At 31.4% G+C, this 21,439-nt stretch overlaps 1 protein-coding gene across 6 annotated transcripts in view; it reads left to right on the top strand.

The window, feature by feature from the left end:
• Positions 1-21,439, top strand: part of Grik2 (glutamate ionotropic receptor kainate type subunit 2) — a 628,064-nt gene that overhangs the window by 596,184 nt on the left and 10,441 nt on the right. For all 6 annotated transcript variants that reach the window (XM_074077776.1, XM_074077791.1, XM_074077781.1 and 3 more), the window contains one exon: positions 15,615-15,865. In XM_074077776.1, the coding sequence (XP_073933877.1) occupies positions 15,615-15,865 (251 nt within the window). The remainder of the gene's footprint in view (positions 1-15,614; positions 15,866-21,439) is intronic.

Raw genomic sequence — 21,439 nt, 5'->3', positions numbered from 1 at the left:
GCTTCAAATATGAAAACTGTTTTAAAAAGAAAGATAATAGTTTAATTCTCATGAATTTTTCTATAATAGTTTGTTAGGATCATCAATAAGCAATTTTTGACCCTTCCTTTTCCGAAGTACCATTAAAGGTATTAATTTATTTTACTTAAGAAAATCTAAAGTATTTTCACATGTAACTCTAGGCCAACTCCAGGGGTTCCATCACCTAAGGTCTAGCTGTTTGCATAATATGGTGAAGGGCAAAAAAAAAATAGATTTATTGTGTGGCATGGGCATACTTTGGGAAGAGGCAAAGTAAGTATTTCATCCCATGCTCATGGTACAATGAACTTTAGGTTTATATAGAGGAAGAATTTTGGCAGGGGTGAGAAATATGCATAACTTAGCAGTTACAGGCAAAGTGTGGTTTATCTCAGTTCTGGTTGTGTGAGGGGTTCTGAGGAAGTTGTTATCACTGTCATCAACTGAGGGCAGTATCTGGTTCCTATAAAGTGGTTAGTCTTGCTTCAAGGTGCAACCTGATTATTATGGGTATTTTTCCTGGTTTGGGGGAATCCCAGATGAATATAGGAGAGAGACTCAGAAGAAAGGAGACATATGTAAAATGTAAGCAGTGATGGTAAGCTTTTATCCTGCTAACTCTCTGTTGTAACAGATTGGTAGATACATAAGCACTATTTTTAATGAAACTTTTTAAGTTGGAAAAAATATTGGGTATAGCATATGGGATTTTTATTTCTTTTAATTTTAAACTGATCTTATAGACAAAGTAAGAGATGAAAACAATTACTACAAATCTGACAATATAGATTTTCCTCCCACTATTTGTTAAACTCTTGGTTGATCAGATCAATTCTTGCTCTTCTGGAGAAAGCTGAGTTAGTATAAAACATGTTCATGGATATGACCAGTAAGGTCACTTGTATGACAGTTTATGGAAAATGACTTGTATTATATTTCTAGATGATCATTTGTAGTGTATATATTTGTATGGCACAACAAGTACATTAATATTTTATATATTTGAAATATTTATTTCCATGTCTTCTTGTTTTCTTCTCTTTACTTGATATTACTTAATTCTTAACTTTAGTGAGTCATACATTACTCAGTCAAAGTAGACCATAAAATAAAAATGGTTTTGAGACTCAGTACATTATGTATGAGACTTACCTTTTTCACAAAACTTCATCAAAGTAGTTTGATCTAGACACAGACACTTCACACTTCACTCCCTTAAATAGATAAATGTTCCAGGCAGTAATTTATTATTTCCTAGTTAATAGTTCTAGATATATGGCTTCATGAATTATTTATATTTGTTTAGACAACTGTAATATATAAGTGACTTGACTTCCTAAAGACTTTTAACAAGCATCACAATTTGCATTTTTTTAAAAATTTTATTCATATGTATATAAATTGTTTGGGTCATTTCTTCCCCCTTCACCCCCCCCCCTTAACCACCCTACCCCTCCTTCTCTCCCCCTACCCCTTCGCTTCCAGGCAGAAACTGTTTTGCCCTTATCTCTAATTTTGTTGAAGAGAGAGTATAAGCAATAATAGGAAGGACCAAGGGTTTTTGATAGTTGAGATAAGGATAGCTATACAGGGAGTTGACTCCTATTGCTTTCCTGTATATGTGTGTTACCTTCTAAATTAATTCTTCTCAAACTAACCTTTTCTCTAGTTTCTGGTCCCTTTCTCCTATTGGCCTCTGTCGCTTTTAAGTATCTGCATTAGTTTCTCTGTGTTGAGGGCATCAAATGCTATCTACTTTTTTGTGTGTCTTACCTATCCTCATACCTCCCTTGTGTGCTCTTGCTTTATCATGTGATCAAAGTCCAATTCCCTTGTTATGTTTGCCCTTGATCTAATGTCCACATATGCGGGAGAACATACTATTTTTTGTCTTTTGGGCCAGGCTAACCTCACTTAGAATAATATTCTCCAGTTCCATCCATTTACCTGTGAATGATAACATTTCATTCTTCTTCATGGCTGCATAAAATTCCATTGTGTGTAAATACCACATTTTCTTAATCCATTCGTTAGTAGTGGGGCATCTTGACTGTTTCCATAACTTGGCTATTCTGAATAGTGTTGCAATAAACATGGGTGTGCAGGTGCCTCTGAAGTAACTTGAGTCTCATTCTTTTGGGTATATCCCCAAGATTGGTATTGCTGGATCATATGGCAATACCACTAGATTTTTTAAAAAACCTCCAAATTTTTTTCCAGAGTGGTTGTACTAGTTTACATTCCCACCAGCAGTGTAAGGGGGTTCCTTTTTCTGCATACTCGCCAACACCTGTTGTTAGTGGTGCTGCTAATGATGGCTATTCTAACAGGGGTGAGGTGGAATCTTAGTGTGGTTTTAATTTGCATTTCCTTTATTGTTAGGGATGGTGAGCATTTTTTCATGTGTTTTTTGGCCATTTGAATTTCTTCTTTTGAGAAAGTTCTGTTTAGTTCACTTGCCCATTTCTTTATTGGTTCATTAATTTTGACAGAATTTAGTTTTTTGAGTTCCTGTGTATTCTAGCTATCAGTCCTTTGTCTGATGTGTAGCTGGCAAATATTTTCTCCCACTCTGTGAGTGGTCTCCTCAATTTAGACACCATTTCTTTTGTTGAGCAGAAGCTTTTTAGTTTTATGAAGTCCCATTTATCTATGCTATCTCTTAGTTGCTGTGCTGCTGGGGTTTCATTGAGAAAGTTCTTACCTATACCTACTAACTCCAGAGTATTTCCTACTCTTTCCTGTACCAACTTTAGAGTTTGGGGTCTGATATTAAGATCCTTGATCTATTTTGAGTTAATATTGGTATAGGGTGATAAACATGTTTTTTGCAGACTGATAACCAGTTTCTGCATTTCTTGACTGTAGAAATTTGCCTTTTATGTTAACATGTCTAATCATATTGAAGATTATTATTAATACTTTCATTTACTTAGATTTAAATTTTCATTTAATCATAAACCAACAATACAAAAAACCCCGCAAAAATGCATTTAGATATGAAAAAATGTTATCTGAGGCTTTTGGTCTTTTCCCAGCAAGAGTCAATAAGATAGATATACACAAAGAAGACCAATGTTGAAAATTAAGTCAAGTCCAGAAGTTTCTTCAGATTTTTGAATTTACATTTTCAAGAGCTATAATCTTTAATGAAAAATTCATCTTTACTAATATTCTAAGTGTGATCAAAGAGGGGAGTTTCCACTTGTCTGTTTTTCTCAGATTTGGAGATATTGTCATGGAGACCTAAATGGTTCAGTGAAGTAAATTAACACCGAAAATATCCTGACTGTTTTGGAGTAGGAAATCAAAAACAAATTTTAAAAATTATACATGTTCTCCAACCTGCTTTTTCAAAAATCCTAGCCTGTCAGGTCTGCTCCTGCGTAATTCATTTAGGGGCCACTCATCACCATTCATCACTCTTAGTTTAATGATTGCTGCCCAAAATATGCTGTGAAATCACTGAATGACTCGGATATGAGCTATTTAATTAGGGAAGCTCTGTTTACACAAAAATACCTTAGTGTAGCAATCAACAGTGACATGAAGGTAAATGCTAAGTAAGCATAAGAGGGTTTAATTAAGTTTGGGGTGGTATTAAATCCCTTTCATAGTCTTCTTGACAGCAGCAATATTATTTTAAAGTAACATTTACTGTGTGGTAGATGTGCGAAGTTGTAGATGTTTTCTTCATAAGAAGTTAACTGAATTTTCTATTTCATTCAACATAATATTTTTATTATGCTCCAGGTGAGATAAAGAAAAAAGAAAATCACAGTAGTTTCATTAAGGGATTCTTGGAATATGTGAGCAGGAATAATCTTGCCTCTTAATTCACCATAAGTGATAATGTTTTCATCTGAACAGGGAGCATTTTCACTTAACAGAATTTTCAGTTGTGTTGCCTCTCTTCTGACTACCCATGCTAAAAGCCTTCTTGGTTTCTCTTTTTCAAAGATTAAATGAATATTGCACTATGAGGATTAGGCAGACCCAGTGGCCCATGATCTTGTAGGAAAGAAGCAATCCATAGGGACAGTTGATGTTATTATGCTTTCCTTTACTCGATTTGGTGGAAATATTAGGTACTCATTGCTATTTCTATTTTTAGCAATAAACTAGTAGCATGTTTTGTTCATTTGTTACTTCTTACACCTTCAATAACATGTGAAGTCTGTGGCCATTGAGAAGATGTAGAGAATTGTGTTCATGTCTGTGTAAATTGTTGATATTAGAAATTTCTGCTATCCCAGTTACTCTTAGAATGAAATCAATAGGAAATTCTGAACTGTTAGTTTATAAATTATAATTGATGAAAAATATTTGTATGAAGAAACCCCCCCAAAATTAGTCATGTCATATTTATAGAATTACAAAAATGTACACATGATTGAAATGAAGGAGAAATGGTTATGTTTATAATATTTTCTAAGATTTAAAGACAATTTTACCACCTATGCAACTGTTGTATACATTTCATTTGACTGTATTTCATAATTTAGTTATAAATATTATTATGTACTATTATTTAACAATTGATTTTGGTGTTACCATTGCAAGCTAATTTTTAAAAATAATTTTAGGTTATTAAATACAGACTAGCAGTAGTTCTGCTAATGATTCTCAAGCAAGGATTTCCTCATCATAATATCCTTACTCATACTCAGCCTAAAGTAAAAGCTACAATGGATTATGTCATTGACTTTTTATTGTGAAATACTGCATCTTGACATGTGAACAATATGGGATTTCTTTTTTTCATTTTTTGTTTTCTAATGTTAAATGTATGAGAGCCACTGCTTCTTTATTTCTCCTTGTTTGATGAAGAAAGAGATGTAGAATTGGTACCAGAGGAGATGTATTGCTTGTTTAAGGCAGATGTCAATGTTTATAAAAATAGGAATCAGTATGTTTTCTCCCTGACTTGCTCACCATCCATTTCTAGAATTCCCAATTCATCATGTAATAAGCAGTGTAACATTCACCATTACGGATGCATAAAATTGCTGGCCTTCAGCTTTTCGGCTTTACTGAAATGAATGCATACATTTGTCTTCATTAGTTTAACATAATGCACATAAATTGATGCAAATTATTCATCTTTCTGCAGGTCAACCTTTCCATTAAAATGCATTCTATTTTTCTTTGCACAAGCAGCATAATTTTAATATTATTGAAGCGATTTTGCAAGCAAAAATTGAGATCTAATACTTTTCAGAAACTGTACTAAACAAAAATTCAAGCTACATCTGTGGAAGCTATGCATTCTTGGCATATTTTTTAAAGTCTAGATTACATGTCACTGAAAACAGATGAAAGTCTCAGTAAGGAATGCCTGTTCCACAGATACTGTCAATGGACTCTGCATGCTAGAATTTAGGAAGCTTCCAGAGGGAATTTGATGAACTGAGAGCAACAGTGTGGGCAGCCTTCCTTAATATTGTGAAGGTTGGATAACCAAATGATAATCTGAACAATGTGGATACGGATAACTTTCATGAAGACAGAGCCAGTTTGCATAGATTTTATACAAAAAGACTGAGTCATTTAATGCATTTAGTGTTTTTGATTATCTCAAAAACATGAATCTATATTCTATTTTACTTAGCCACTGTCTGACTATGCAAGGCAGTGACCCTTCACTTAGTCAGGCTGACCAAGATCAATGAACCACTCCTATAGAAAAAAGTCAGTCAGAACATAGGGCAAAATTCATGAGTACTAAAAATCAAAGACAAATACCTTGCATTTGCTGACCCTCACGTAATAGGCATATTCTTAGCATGCTGCATCATGCACATGGCCTTCATAGTCGGATTTGTGTGCAAATCCTTATTTCACATGTTGTCCTAAGAATGCTCCGTGAATTACTGAACATCTCTGAGACTCAGCGTGCTCATCCGCAAATGGATACAACCATATCGACGTAACTGGATTATCATAACTATTAAGATTTTTTTTAATTCATAGTGTTTGTTCCAGAACATGTGTAGCATAAAGAATAATTCAATCATTCCTCAATGTATATATACTTCAAAACATCACATACATGAAAAACAGATAAAATTTTATCTGTCAACTTAAAAAGAAAAATTAATTCTAAAGAATTTTCCTGAAGAAATGTTCTCTAATAAAAGGAAACAGTAGTGCAATTTGTTATTTGTATTTCGAAAAACACTAAGAGAGTGGGTGTAAAATATTCTCATCATAAACCTATGTGAGATAATGCATACGCTAATTAACCATGATAATCATTGAAAAATGCATATATACTTCGAAATGTCATGTATCCCTTAAATACATACAATTATATATTTTTTAAGTAAAAATAAATTTTAAAAAAGGATGGGTAATTTACTCTGATGAAGAAAAGTGCTGTCTTATTTTTGGGAGGTTTGGATGATTCATTGGTATGATGATTTCTTTGGAGTGTTCCAAATTTTATAATTCATTCATTAACATCTGATATTGCATTTGAAACTAAATGTATATATTTATATATATATTTGTATATAAATATATGTGAAACTAAAACATCATAAGACAAAAAGTATTCCTGGTATATGTGCTCCTACTAGATATCAAATAATTACTATGAAAATGCCAGAAATCATAAAGAAAGCATAGTCTATAGGACAAAACTATGATCTATTTTCAGACTTAGTGTCAGTTTCTTGATTTAAAACTCAGAAAAGAAATGTGACAACTAATCTACTCAACAAGGCACTTTTAACTAATATATGTGAAATATGTCAGAACCAGTGAAGACAGCATGCTATTTCATTATGAGCTGATAACATTTGCCCTCCATTTTCTTTTTCAGTAAGTTAGAAAATATTCAGAATATGAACAAAAGGCAACTGTATAAGACACATACTTTATAATTTGATTTATCTATTGATACATTTTAGGTACCTCATATAAGCATCTCTCTTTGCAGTCTTAGATAACTGAATATTCTCTTAAGTATTATACAAATATTTTTTGAGTATGCATTACTTTATTTTTATATAGAGGATATAAATCATTGTACATTGAGATATACTACAGAGGCAAAGGCACATTTTCTATCCAAATTAAGTCAGTCATTGATTTTGGAAATAGGTGTTTAACTTTCAAAGTTACTGTATCTACAATGCCTTGGGTGGCTGAGATAGTCAGTTTTCATACACTTTCCTTAAGTATATGTAGTTTCTCTCTCACTTTTTAACAATTGATTTAATTATAAGAGCCATCATAATGAAGTTAGAAATTAGCCCATGAAATATACAGTGACTACATGTAGTAAATGTTTCATTTGAAAGAAATACATTGAAATTGCCATACAGAACCATCAGATACAGATTACATAAAATTTGGATTCATAAGCCAAAACATTCAAATTGCTGAAAAGAAAATTTTAGGCAAATGTGACCAAGTTTTAAGTAATCACTTTAAGTATGCATTCATTCAAAAAATATTGCATGCTTATTCTGTGCCAGGAATAGTCTTAACAAAACAGATAAAACCTTGGAATTTACAGCCTACTTGAGTAATAGGTATTAATCAAATAATCCGAGAAATTACTTTGTGTTACATAGTTGCTGAGGCAAGTTCTACAGAAAAAATGTATAAAGATTTTATGAAGTTGTAAGGCAGGATTATTAACTGAATAAAACATCAAAATGGAAATACAGTGATATAAAATTAATCTTAAAACTAAATATAATATTTAACTTCGTACTTCTTATAAAGAGTGTTATGTCTTCCAGTATCATAACACTCATTAGACACTAAGAGCATGCAGTGTGGTTTCAACCTTCTTAGAATATTTTATTATGGAAATAATGGCTAGAAAAAATTAAATCTGAAAGCACTCACATTTTGTTGTGATCTAAGAATACTTAGTACTCATCTTAGCCTAGGAAGTAGGGACTGGCTTCATAAAATTTAATACTTTCAAGCAGAACTGTTCCTTATATATAAAAGTTGATATCCTGGCAGATGCCTTCAGACTGTTTGTGTTAGCAGTTTGTGTTTGTGTTTTACTTATTCAAATAAAACCAGACAAAATCATGATTGTTATAAGTTTAAAAATTTATAAACATGGTTGTTGCCTTAGCTTACTCAAGTGTCCAATTACTAGACGTGTTAAATAAGTCAATGTATGGACTCTGTTCTAATAACTTAATGAGAATTTGATGGATGTTCAATATTGAAATTCTAATTGGACATATTTTAGTCAAACTATAATTGATCATTTATAGAATTCATCATTTTATTCAGTAAATTGCATTGGATGATTACTGTGTAAAACACATTGGGCTAATGCTGCATGAACTGAAACAAATAACAGATGGCTATTACCTACCACTGACAGATAGTCTGGTTTTAAGCTAACACTTAAAGAAATTTAAGTTTTGGGTATATTTCTTGAAAACACTTATTGGACTAAACATTTTCAAAGAAGAGCGATGATTAAGACATATTGAAAGCTCTTTGAGAGAAGTCTCAAATGCTATATGCTTAAAATTATGATATAATTATGCACCCTAAGGAACATACCTGATTATATTTCAGAGAAGGCAGAATATCTTGGATATATATATATATATGCATGTATCTAGAACATCTTCAATGTTAATAGTATATTTCATCAAAATATCCTTCCACATCCAAATGAGCAATTAGTACCATAGTGTTACTTAATTCTGGATTATATTCAGCACAAAATTTAATTATAATATCTGAATACCTAAGAAATGTAAAAGTAAGGAAACTGAGCCTTTGGGGAATTAGTCACCGAATATGTGTAATTAGAATAATCAGCAATATCAAAGAGCCTCTTAGGCTTTTGACAGAATGTTTAAAGGATTTGGGTGTAGAGGAAGAAAAGCTGCATACTTTTTATTTTCTTTCAATTAATAGTTTAGTCAACTTTGGCATACACATACATTAAATAATTTTTACAACTCTTATCTTCCAAAGTACTCTTGAAGAAAGTTGAAAGCCAAGTGTGGAGACCTCACTGTAAAGTGAAATCTCATGATATGATGGTTCATGATCAGCATTTAATTAATCTGTTAACACTACTAGAAACAAATTTAAAGCTCTCATTACTATCATTTCATATGTGAAGAGTATGAAACTTAAAAAAGAAAAAAGAAGACTAGTACTAGTACTTCTGGTACAAAGTGTAAGAGTCAACCATCTCCCCCCCCACACACCCCAAACAAGAAACCTCAATTTAGTATTTTTTCTAAAAATAAAAAATATATTTACATAAAAATGAAGGTTAGATAGTACTATGACAAAGGAGCCTGGGTTCTAAAATAGACTGCAAAACAATGATTTGACCTAGCAAAGTAAAAAGTTGATGGAAGTGAATTATTATCAGTTAGTATTGGTATATGTCAAAAAAGACCTTTCAGCCAAAGTCTCTTTCATTTCAATGCCACATTTACTCTAAAGATTTTTATTTGAGAATGACTTCAGACACAATGAATCTTCTAATTCCAAATTAGCAATCAAGTATAGATTAAAAATAAAAATTATAATCTAGAAATGTACCAATTAGTAGAAGTTTCATTCTTTGAGATTTTAAAGTTCAAATCAGCCATTCCTCCTACAGGTACTCTGTCACTTCCTGTAGTAAAATGTAGCAACTTCTTTTGAAGATCAAGAGGAAATCCAAGCACAACATCCCAAAAGTATCTATAGAAGAAAACTTACATAAAATATCCTGACAAAAGCCATGTAAATCATAATGAAGTAGTATAAAGCATATATAACATCCATGGACTAGGGGCATGGCTCAGCTGGTAAAGCACTTGCCTTGCAAGTGTGAGGCCCTGAGTTCAAACCTCAGTACCACCCCGTCACAAGAAAATACACACACACACTCACACACACACACACACACACACACATCCTTAAGGTAAAATTAAAGGATGAGTTTCTACACATCAATTAGGCTTTATAGAACCCATTTTGTCTTAGATATAATTTGTAAGCCTTACTTTTCAACAGTGCTATTAAAAATGCTATTTATAAGTATAGCATCCCTGAAATTCTAGGACCAAAGTTAATTTTTTAAAGCAAAAACTATACCTTTTTAGAAAGTTATTTATATAATTTTCTTCCAAGGAGATTGCTAAGTTACTTCATATTTAATGTTCTCATATTTCTAGAGAAGAAGTAAGACAGCATGGGACTCTATAATATTTGTTAATTAATTTAAAAATTGTAAGTTGGAGATGTAACATTAACTTGATGACTGTGGTACCATAATGTATATATTCAAAGATGAAGGACATAGAAACTGATGGAGAGTTCTAAAAAGGAATAATGTATTTCTGGAAGAGAGAACATATGTAACAGCAGTATTAATTATTGTTACCTAAGGCAATGGATTATGATAAGTAATAATTATTTACTTCTAAGGAAGTAAAAAATTGAAGTTAAAAGAAAAGAATTGTTGGTGGATATTAGTAGATATGAGGGAAGTTTTAGTCTCTTGAAAATAAGTTTAAACATTATAAACACGATTTCTTTCTTTTTGTCCTTTAATGGATAGATTGAAGCTTTTATTTTGCTAATGTAAGGTTAGTAAATAACATATATATTATGGAATACTACTCAATAGTCTTTGATAAAGGCATCCTTTACATTTGAGATACAGCTGCTCATTTCCCAAAAGAAGTGTACGAGAAAATCCAGTTTGGGAAATATTGTTTAATGAGTTTTAGAAAGGGATATTTATGGAAAGGTAAAATTATTTAATATCTGATCATTTTAATTGAACAAACCACACAAAATCAATTAGAAAGAAAAGAAACTTGTGGCACAATGAATGGGAGATTGCTACAGAATGGATAGTATGATTTTAGCATATTTTATGAAACCATATTAGGTATTAGCCAATTTGCTGTGCAATCATAAAGAAAAGGTGTTTGTCAGTCAAGTCTCAGCTACAGTTGAAAGTAATGTGGATTGCATTTACTTTACCATTTCTAAATTATCTAGATGTACTAAAAGTAGGATAAGGGAAATGTTGATACACAAAATTGTGAGTTGTACAGAGAATTAGAAGGGCATTACTGGAATGAGTAAATCATAAATTGTGTGCAGCATTCTCAGACTTTAGAATTAACTACGTATTATGACTTGTGTGTTGCAATCTGTAAGTAAAGCACTTAGAATTGGTAGAAAGGAAGAGAAGGAGGAGAAGTAAAAGGGGAGAAAAGAGGAGAGAGAAGAGGTAAGCAAGGGAGAGAATGGACAGGAAGGGAAGGGAGGGAAGATAAGGAAACAAAGGAGAAAACAAAAAAAAGAACAAGAAGAATAAAAAGAGAAAGAAGAAAAGGTAACAGAATGGAAAAGCATGGAGGGAGAAAGAGATGGAGAAATGAGGGAAGAAAGGAAGGAATCATCTCAATTTAATGAACCTGGAAAGTTACCTCTGAAATAATTGGTGAGACTGATATTCACTATTTATAATCAGTTTATTCTTCAAGGAAGTTTTAATATATGTTGGGATACATTCTCCAGAAATTATAATTTTACATAATGTTACTTGATCAAAATTACACATTTAGGCACATTTAGACACAATACTTTTATTACTAAGGGAATTCTAAATTGACACACTTACAGCTTTTTGATGCTGATCCATATAGTTTCACAGTAAGTCACTTCAGCCTCTGCACTTCCTATAACTGTTCATTTAAACTTTAAATCTTATGCATGTGACATATCAAAAGGCTTCAATGGGGTAAACGTATATCTGCCTTCTTTCTCCTCTTCCCTCCCTCCCTCATTCCTTTAATTTTTCTTTTTCTTTCTTTCTTTCTTTCTTTCTTTCTTTCTTTCTTTCTTTCTTTCTTTCTTTCTTTCTTTCTTTCTTTCTTATTTTCTTGTTTTTCTGTTTCTCTTTCCTTCCTTCCTCTCTCTCTCTTTTTCCCTTCTTTCTCTCTCTTTATTTTCTTTCTTTCTATGCAAGCTAAAATTATTTTTATCTGGTAAATAGGATAGTTTCTTAGCTTACAAAAAGATTATTTTAAAAACATAACCATTCTTTGCTATCAATATGTAGAACAAGTTTAAATAACTAAAGAAGGTCTCATGAGAGGAAGGATATAAAAAGAACTAAAGATCAGAAATTGCATAATGAAGATTCAATGGCTAAATTTAGCTTTAAGAAGGTTTTATCTTATTGTCAATAGTATTTTCTTAAATGATATATTTGTGCACATTTTAGACATGCAGAATTTTAGATCAAATATTTCATATCATCTTACAAATAATGAAGATATTTGATCACTGTGAAACTTATCGCAGAGTTTAAATAAAACTGGAACTGAAGGGCATCTGTCTACTTTGAACATTGAAGATCTCTGTATATTGTGTGTGTGTGTGTTTGTGTGCATGCATGTGTGTGTGTTGCCTTGTTTTATTCACTTATGGTTTTCTGCTCCTTGAACATTTGAGGATTGACATTACAATAGTACTTGTTATCATAGACACATTTATAGTTTCCTCAGTTGAGTTGTTTTCAAATCAAACTTAGAGATCTTCTGTAAAAGATCTTACAATGTGAATCCTCTGTCTTTTATGCCTTCAGTTTCTTGCTTGCTAACTTACAGATTGACGCTGGAGTTGGGATTTGAAAAACTGAAGCTCTGTCTATCTGTCTAATGACTGTTCACTTCATCAGGGCTATGCACATGGCTGCTCATGTCACAAAGAAAATGAAAGATGCTCTTGTCCTTTGATCTCGATATGTCCTTGAGGTTTCTCCATTAGATGACATTTCATATCAGATTGACTTCAGCTAGCAGATGCTAACAGAAATTCTTCCCAATGAATCAAAAAAGTAACAATTTACTGTTGAAGTACTGCTTCTTCAAAAAAATACTTAAACTAAACCAGTGACAGAATAAGTACAACACTAGTGATTTACTGTCATTTATTACACCCCTATATAATATATTAAGTATATTAACATTGGAGGTTTGATTAAAAACAAATATTAGTTACACATTACAGTAGCCAGGAAAACAAGTGTACTGAAGTTTTCTAACAATGAGAAATTTTGCTATTCACAGTCATTGCTAGAAAAAGGAAGCTCAGCTGGCAAGAAATCATGTGGGCTCCATCGTACACTGAGAAGTAGATTGTTTTTATTTGTATATTGGTTTCTTCTTGCAAATGTAGTGCAGAATATTTTATTTGAAGATATTAGGACAAACATTCTAGAAAAGTGCATTGAGTGTAGTTATTTGGCAACAAAATATTCTTTCAAGATACAAACTACTTAGCTGCATTATGAATTTTCTGCATTTAAAAGTGTACTTTCTAAGTAACAAGGCACCCCAATCTTGCTTATAATTATCCTTCCAGAAAAATAAACTATATCTTTGTGTTAGCCGAGTACAGTCATCTTTGCAAGCACTCTCAATACAAGTTTTGTTTAAGAGACTATGTTTCTCTTCTTTCCTTTTTTTTTTTTTTTTTTTTCTTTTTGGCAGTTCTGGAGCTTGAATTTAGGTCTTTGAGCTTGTGAGGCAGACACATTACCATTTGGGCCACACCTCTGTCCCTTTTTGCTTTACTTATTTTTTGCCTAAGATGACTTGGAATATGATCCTCCTTTTTATCCCTCCTTAGTAGCTGTGAGTACAGGACTTGAGCCACCATGCCCAACTTAGAAACTGCATTTCTGATTGACACAGTATTGATAAAATACCATTCTACTTAAAATAAGATTTTCCCTCTCAATTCAGTATTTATTCTGCATGGTAAAAGTTCTGAATTAGAATGGTTATTACACATTAAAACTGACCTTACTGCTGGTGCTGGGCTAGATATATTGTATTAATAAAAAATGGATAGCTAAACAAGATAGCCCTAATATATTGCATTCCATGTCAGAGAGATCAAAATTATAAGCAATCAGGTATTATTGACCTCAGAATATGTAGACATTTCTCTAGAGCCTATTAACTGAGAACTGATAGAGAATTTACAGAGATTGATAAATGGATGGAAAGGTGGATGGATGGGTGGGTAGATGGATGATTTGATGGATTGGTGGTTGAATAGACAGACAGTTATCTTCTATTCCAAAGAGATACCATTTTTTATTGTTGTAGTGGGCCAAGGGGGTTCTATTATAATCTAGGAAAGTCAATCACATGTAGAAAGGTAAATAATAATAATAGATTATCTAAGTTGAGTGTCTACTGAGGGAGTGATTGAGATAGAATGTAGAATGGTGGTCTGGACCAATGCACTTAAGTCTGAAATGGGTAAATGGATAGTATATGAAAGAGAACACAGGAAACAACTGGACGCAGAAGTTCCACTGGTATATTTAAGAATTATTGCATAATGAAAATTGCAGCACAGAGAGTTCTAATTACATGAATGGGCAATGCCCGCCCTTCTTTAGGAAAGCTATGGAAATGTTTTTCCAAAAGTATAGATTTCTACATCTTCTTTGAAGATAAAAGGTTGTGATATAGAAACAGCTCACCAGTTGTGTTTTTCCAAATTATTTAACAGAATACTTCCTATGATTCTCCTCGTGTACTTTTTTTTAACTTTGTCGACTCTTGCTAAAAGAGACCTATAGATGACAGAATATATACACATATAATCAGACAGTATTGAATAAAGCTGAAAAGTTTAGTATTTTTCAGTAAGTAAGAAAGCATGATGGATGAATTCGTACAGGAAAATGGAATACAAAATATAATATTCTAAGAAAGAAAATTACAGTTTAGAAGGAGGCTATTTCTGCATAGGAGAAAGCAGTAAGACCAATTCCTGGGGACAGACGATGCAAGATGCATGCAGTTTGGTATTTTTCTATGCTATGGGCATCCAATTAGCAAGATAAAACTTATCATGTATTTCATAATGCAGAGGAATATTTATCCTCATAAGCATAAATATTCCATTGAAAATAGCATTTTCCCCAAAGCATAAAATGATGAACAATCAAAAAAACTTACAATGTCAAATCATAAAGTCCATGAAGTATTAATTACACTGTTCTAATGATTTTTGAATAAACTAAATCTAGACAACCTATTAATTCACTTAAATAGCAAATAAAACCAATGCCTATAATCTGCAAAATATAAAATGCCATTGAACTGTCTTAATTAGTTTATTAGTCATGACTGTCTTAATATATTATATTTAATATTGGTAAACACCATTGTTTCCACAAGTTTCCTAAAAGTAGAAGCTACTGTTTGTTCTGGTCTCAAGGTAGAAATCACAAACACGACCTAATTGTTTCCCTTTGTGAATTCTTACTTAGTATTTGATTTTTTTCCCCAGTGATCTACACTAAATCTGTCGCTTAGAGACTTTTCCTTCTTCAAAACAATATTTTATGTTACTGTAAAAATCTTAAAAGGCTACCTGCTATAATCATAACATTTCTATTTTCTGTTTTTTTCTAGTCTTTTCTCTCTACTTAATATAGGCACACTTGGAAGCACTTGGGAAAAATATTTCTGCTCTACTCTCATCCTGTTAACCTTTAGTTATGAAATTCTGTTTTCTCAAAATATTTAATATAACCTCTCCTTTCTTAGGTTCTCCATATCGAGACAAAATCACCATAGCAATTCTACAGCTGCAAGAGGAAGGCAAACTGCACATGATGAAGGAGAAATGGTGGCGGGGCAATGGTTGCCCAGAGGAAGAAAGCAAAGAGGCCAGTGCCCTGGGGGTTCAGAATATTGGTGGCATCTTCATTGTTCTGGCAGCCGGCTTGGTGCTCTCAGTTTTTGTGGCAGTGGGAGAGTTTTTATACAAATCCAAAAAAAACGCTCAGTTGGAAAAGGTAAATGTCACTTTTTTGAAATTTAAAACACTTATTTTGGTTATCATAAAACACAGATGAAAAGATTTTTTTATCTTTCCAACCAAAGGAAATACTTAAAACTATGTTAACTGTCTTCTGTCATTCATATATAACAAAAATTCTATTTTGTGAAATATAATATCCTATTTCACAAAGACTCATAATCATCTAAAGATTTTGTTATATATTTAATGGTAGCTTCAGAATAAATGGCTATTTTTATCTGATAGAAGACTGAATAAGGAGAAACGTTGCTTGAAGTTCTTACAGTCAGTTTAATGGAGGCAGGTAATATATGAAGGTAACAGAAATCTGAATCTATTAGAAAAGAAAAAACACTCTGCAGATAATAAAGATTTTAAACTTATAATAGTTTTAAGCTAGATAGTAAGTAAAATTTGTTTGAGTATAATTAGTTACTAAATTTATGGTTAAAAATCCTAGCCTGCATTGTATAAATAATTATTAATTTTCTATGGAAATGAATGTATGAAAATATCATTTCTTTTTTTTTGTCACTTAATATTATTTTCAATGGGTCCTTTATTTCCTTGTTTGAGACTTTATAAGACTATATATGACCTAAAAATGTTGAGATTTAAAATTAATTTTCCCTTGTATTTTAATATTTAGTCATTTGTATAATGCTTTTGTATTCTATTCTTAAAATATTTGTGACTTCACTTAGAGTCTATATTTCTAGTTCTGTAGTTTCTTCATATCTATAAACATGAGGAAAAATATTTAAAAATTACTTTTTCAAATAGTACATGACTTAGTTTGTATGTAAATTTATGCCCCTGGACATGAACTAAGTAACATTTGTTGGTCTTCCAGTATTTTATTTACTTAGTTTTTTGTATGTAAACTCCATTTTTTGTTTAAACAAAAATAAAAATTTTAAGTGTTAGCTTTAGAACCTCTGGAAGGGTGAGGTTTTATTGTCTTTAATATTTGAAAGGTTTGTGAAATTTTATTGGTAAATACAAAGTACTGAAAAGTGGTATTTAAAAAAATCAAGTAGAAATATAAAGAAATACACCCTGATAATATTCCTTGAGGTACTTGAACCTTCAAAACTATTTTTGAAAGCATAGTTGAAAAATATTTTGCTTTAACAGTTTATGTTATAATAACTGATCCTTCCTGGAATCAGGAATATGGTTATAGCATGTAGCTTGACACTCACAAACTGTGTTTTTTTAAATGAACAATTGGATAATTCCATTCTGTGACTAAAATGATAATTTATAAATTTTGAAAAAGTCATACCATCTGACAACTTATTTTTCCGCAGCATTAAGGGTGGTACTTCTGATGACATGACTAAACCTGGTATTTGTACTTGTGTGGCTGACGATTACATCTAAGTACACTTTTTGTGTTATTATCCTTTCTATGGTGTGAAAATGAGTATTGAAATTAAATTCAAAGGACCAAACAAAATGAAAAATATGAATCCATCAACTACCACTTTTACTATAATTTACCAATAAGTGTGATATTTGATTACTTAATACTTAAAATAAGTCCAAAATTTATGGAAGAAATTTGGATTTTCTAGTTGGAACCTTAAATCATTCATGTATAATGCTTTTCTTTAAGTTATTACTTAATATTAAAATAAAACTAACAAAATGAGTCTTGACAACATGTGGCATCCTATTTTCCTTTCCTCTAGGTCTCTTGTCCACTTGATTTGCATAGGCCATGTTTATTTTAGAAATCATTCTTTTAAAAACAAAAACAAAGTATGTGATGATTTAATTTTGAAGATATACCTTTCATTGTTATTAAATATAAACAATTTAGTTTAATTTTTAAATATCAACTAGATCTTTTGAATTTCTGTGGACACACTTGATCTTTGAAAACTTAGGAAAGGTAATTTAATGTATATTTTTAATCAGAAAGAGATGAGGCATTGACATTGCATTGGGAAAAATAATTGTTCACATTAAATGAGTATGAAAGCCTCCCTCTCCAAGTCACAGAGATTCATGGTTTCCATAATGAAACCCAAATTCTGTAACTTAGCACAGGGGACCATTCAGGACCTGTTCCTATCTACTGCTGTAGTTTCAGCTTTGGCTTCTCTCCAATTTTCACCTTTACACTAACCACACTAAATTATTTTCCATTTCCCAAGGTCATACTTTTCATTTTGACAGGCGCAAGCCTTGCCCTTTTCTCTATCTTGCAAATTCCCACCAGTCATTTTATGTTAGGCATTTAAGACTAGGCATAATTGTCAAGAAAGTTTTCATAATTCCTAGATATAGTGACTTTTATGTCCAGGGCATAGCTTATTTTTATAAGACAGAGGTGGATTTTTATTTCCTACTGCAATGACAAAATAGTGAGCCTGACTTTCTGTTTCTCACTCTCTCTCTCTCTCTCTCTCTCTCTCTCTGCTGATTTCAGGTTACCATCATGATTTAAAACATTATTGCCCCATCCAGAAAGATGGGAGGGTATTTTTCTCATATCGATACCCATCTCAATTATTTCTTGGTACATTATTGAATTCTTATTTGTTGATTTCACTGTGAGGAGTATTTTACCTTATGTGACTATAGGACAAAGACCAAGGGTTTTGTTGTTGTTGTTGTCTTTGTTGTTTCCTATCTCTAGGATGTTGAACAGCATCTAGTGGCATAATTATCTACCTATGTGTCTGTCATCTATCTTATCATCTATCTATAATCATGCATCTATCTAATTTATCATCTATGTATATATTATCTACCATTCTGTCATTTAAATTAATGAAATTGATTCCAGTAACCTATTTTAAGAACCATATCATTGGGAATATAACATGTTTCCATATAATTCAAAAAAGTAAATTAAATAATTGTTGATTTAATAGAACTGACCCATTCTATGTATAAATTGGGTTCTTGGACTCAATTCTACTTCATTTTATTTAAGAAAAAGCCTCTTAGGCTAGATTTACAGCTGTTCAATACCTTACTTAATTTATTAAAATTAGATATATTTCCCAAGATTATCTCAAAATGAGTACACACAGGTGTCTACAACTTACTTACATATATCATACTTGTATCTTTAATCTAGATTTCTTAAATTTTTAAAATAAAATAAACACTTGTGAAATTACTTATTTACACAGTAAATATTTATTAAGAAACACATAGAAACCAGGTGCCCCTGGCTCAGCTTATAATACTGGCTACTTTGGAGGGTGAGATTGGTAGGACCTGGGTTCAAGACCAGTTCAGGCAAATAGTTCGCTAGAGTCCATCTTCAAAATAACTAGAGCAAAGTGGACTGGAGGTGTGGCTCACACAATAGAGTGCCTGTTTTGTGAAGGCTTACTTTGCAAGTATGAAACCTCCAATTCTACCAAATAAACAAACAAAAATCACGACTACAATGAATTGTTTTGCATATTAAAGTTAAGCAAGTATGTGTTAGTCACAATTTCTGACCCAAATCATTTTATTATGATTTCTCTTTACTCCTTATCTTTGTCCTTCCTTCAGTCTACAATATTTCAGTATTTTTTAATAACAAAATTTGTATTTATATCTAAATTGGCTGTTAGAATATAGCATGCATGCATAATTAAATGTTAAATATAAATAAAAGTTATGAATAGATAATGTTATTCAGAATCAAGTCTTACCTCTAATGATGATAGTGAAATTATAACAGTAAATACAATTATTTGAAGGTGGAAATAAAGTGCCCATTTTTAAGCACTTATGTTTGTAAAATACTAATGGAAGCAAATAGCTATTGACCATAGTAGCTTTCCTCATATTTCCAAGTTGTTTAATAATTAAGCTTAGTATAAGTATGTAACATTTTATAAGGAAGACAAGATAAAAATAAAAACAGATATAAAGTTGAGATATGTGGGCTTCAACATTTTTTAAATGTAAAATTTCTTCTTTTCAGATAACCATAAGTTGGTATATATTAATTTTTATATTCATAGACTTAATTTTGATGCAAAAATTAATGAATCAAATATATATTGCATTTTCTTTATTCAAAGTTTTTTGATAAGTATTAAGTTTTCCAATGTACAATTTGATTACTTAGAAAGGTAACCAAAAGATTTTTTATCAAAATATGTCTGAAAAGGTAACTAATCAAAATATACCTTTTATAATAAATTTTATTTTGGCCTTACCTTTTCCTTGCTGAATTGGAATAAACTCTTATACATCTCAGAAAATAATCAGTTTGTTTTGGGTACATGGATTTGTTGGAAAGGTCTTTCTTTCTCTTTATAACTAATTATAGCTAATACAGGCTGCTTATCATATAGAATTTTGTTTTTCTTAGAATTATTGTAATATACTAGATTTGTAAAGGAAACTCATAATAGTTTTAATTTTTATAAAATTAAAGAATAACTATAGTTCATTAATTTATGTCTAAAATTGATAATTTCCTGCCTGTGGCCCTGAATTCAAACAGCAGTACTGCCATAAAAAATTTTTTTAATTACTAATTTTTTATATTTGAATTTTTCATCTTTCAATATGTCTTCTTTTAAAAGACATATGTAATTTTGTCTTTTGCTTTTCAACAACAATGGAAACATAACTTACATAGTTTGATGTTTTTGCTCTGTTTACATACAGAAATATTTTCTTCCTGAAGTAATCGAAAATGAATTTTCCTGTACAAATTGTTTTTATTGAACGGCTTGAAGAATTGAGTTCCTTGACATGATGGAAAAAATATTCATTCTTTTATTACTTAAATTAAGTACAGTGGGTATGTCTGAGAATTAAAAATATAAATTGCTTCCTCAATAATGAAATTGTTAAGATCTGTATCCCATCTTTAGCATACACACACACACACACACACACACACACACACACACACACACATATTTATTCATTTCCTCTAATTTTTTCTCTAAGATAGTAAAGGTAAATAGCATTACAAGAGCTATGGAGTGTGGTAGTTTTCTAGAATTTAGTCCATTTCTGTCAATAGAATTTTTACTATTATAAACCACTGGTAAATCTTATTCAAGATAGTCTAAACACTGGTATTTTTGAGGCACCAATAATTCAAAACAAGATTGTAGGAGGTATGTAGGATGTCCTCATTTATACTTGAATAAAAATCATAAAAATTGCTAGAAATCAGAGTGGTTGAAGCACAAATGAAATTGTGCAATTTGGGGAATGGTGTGGAAAAATTCAAAGTGGTTTAGTTTAAACTTGCAAGACTAGGGATCCTGAGTGAAAGATTATTCATAAGAAAAGCACAATTCAAAGCCATCTGAATCAGTATGTCCTAGATACCAAAGAATGAAAACAGATTGTTCTCACATCCCTGTTTAAAAATTGCTTTCAGAATGTTGATGAATTGGTTTTTTTTTTTTTATTTATTACAGTGTTTGGGTCATTTTTCCCCCTTCCTCCACCCCTTCCCTTACCCCCCCATAAGAATTAGTTTTAACAGTGTCAGTGCTTTTGAAAAGAATCAGTTTACTGAATAAAGTATAGTAATGCAAACAGTGTCATCAATTATCAGTAAATTTTTATTTTAATATTT

The sequence above is a fragment of the Castor canadensis genome, chromosome 1 (assembly GCF_047511655.1).
Source record: "Castor canadensis chromosome 1, mCasCan1.hap1v2, whole genome shotgun sequence".
Classification (NCBI taxonomy): domain Eukaryota; kingdom Metazoa; phylum Chordata; class Mammalia; order Rodentia; family Castoridae; genus Castor; species Castor canadensis.
Note: the sequence above shows the minus strand (reverse complement) of the source record. Positions and strands in the feature narration are given on the sequence as shown.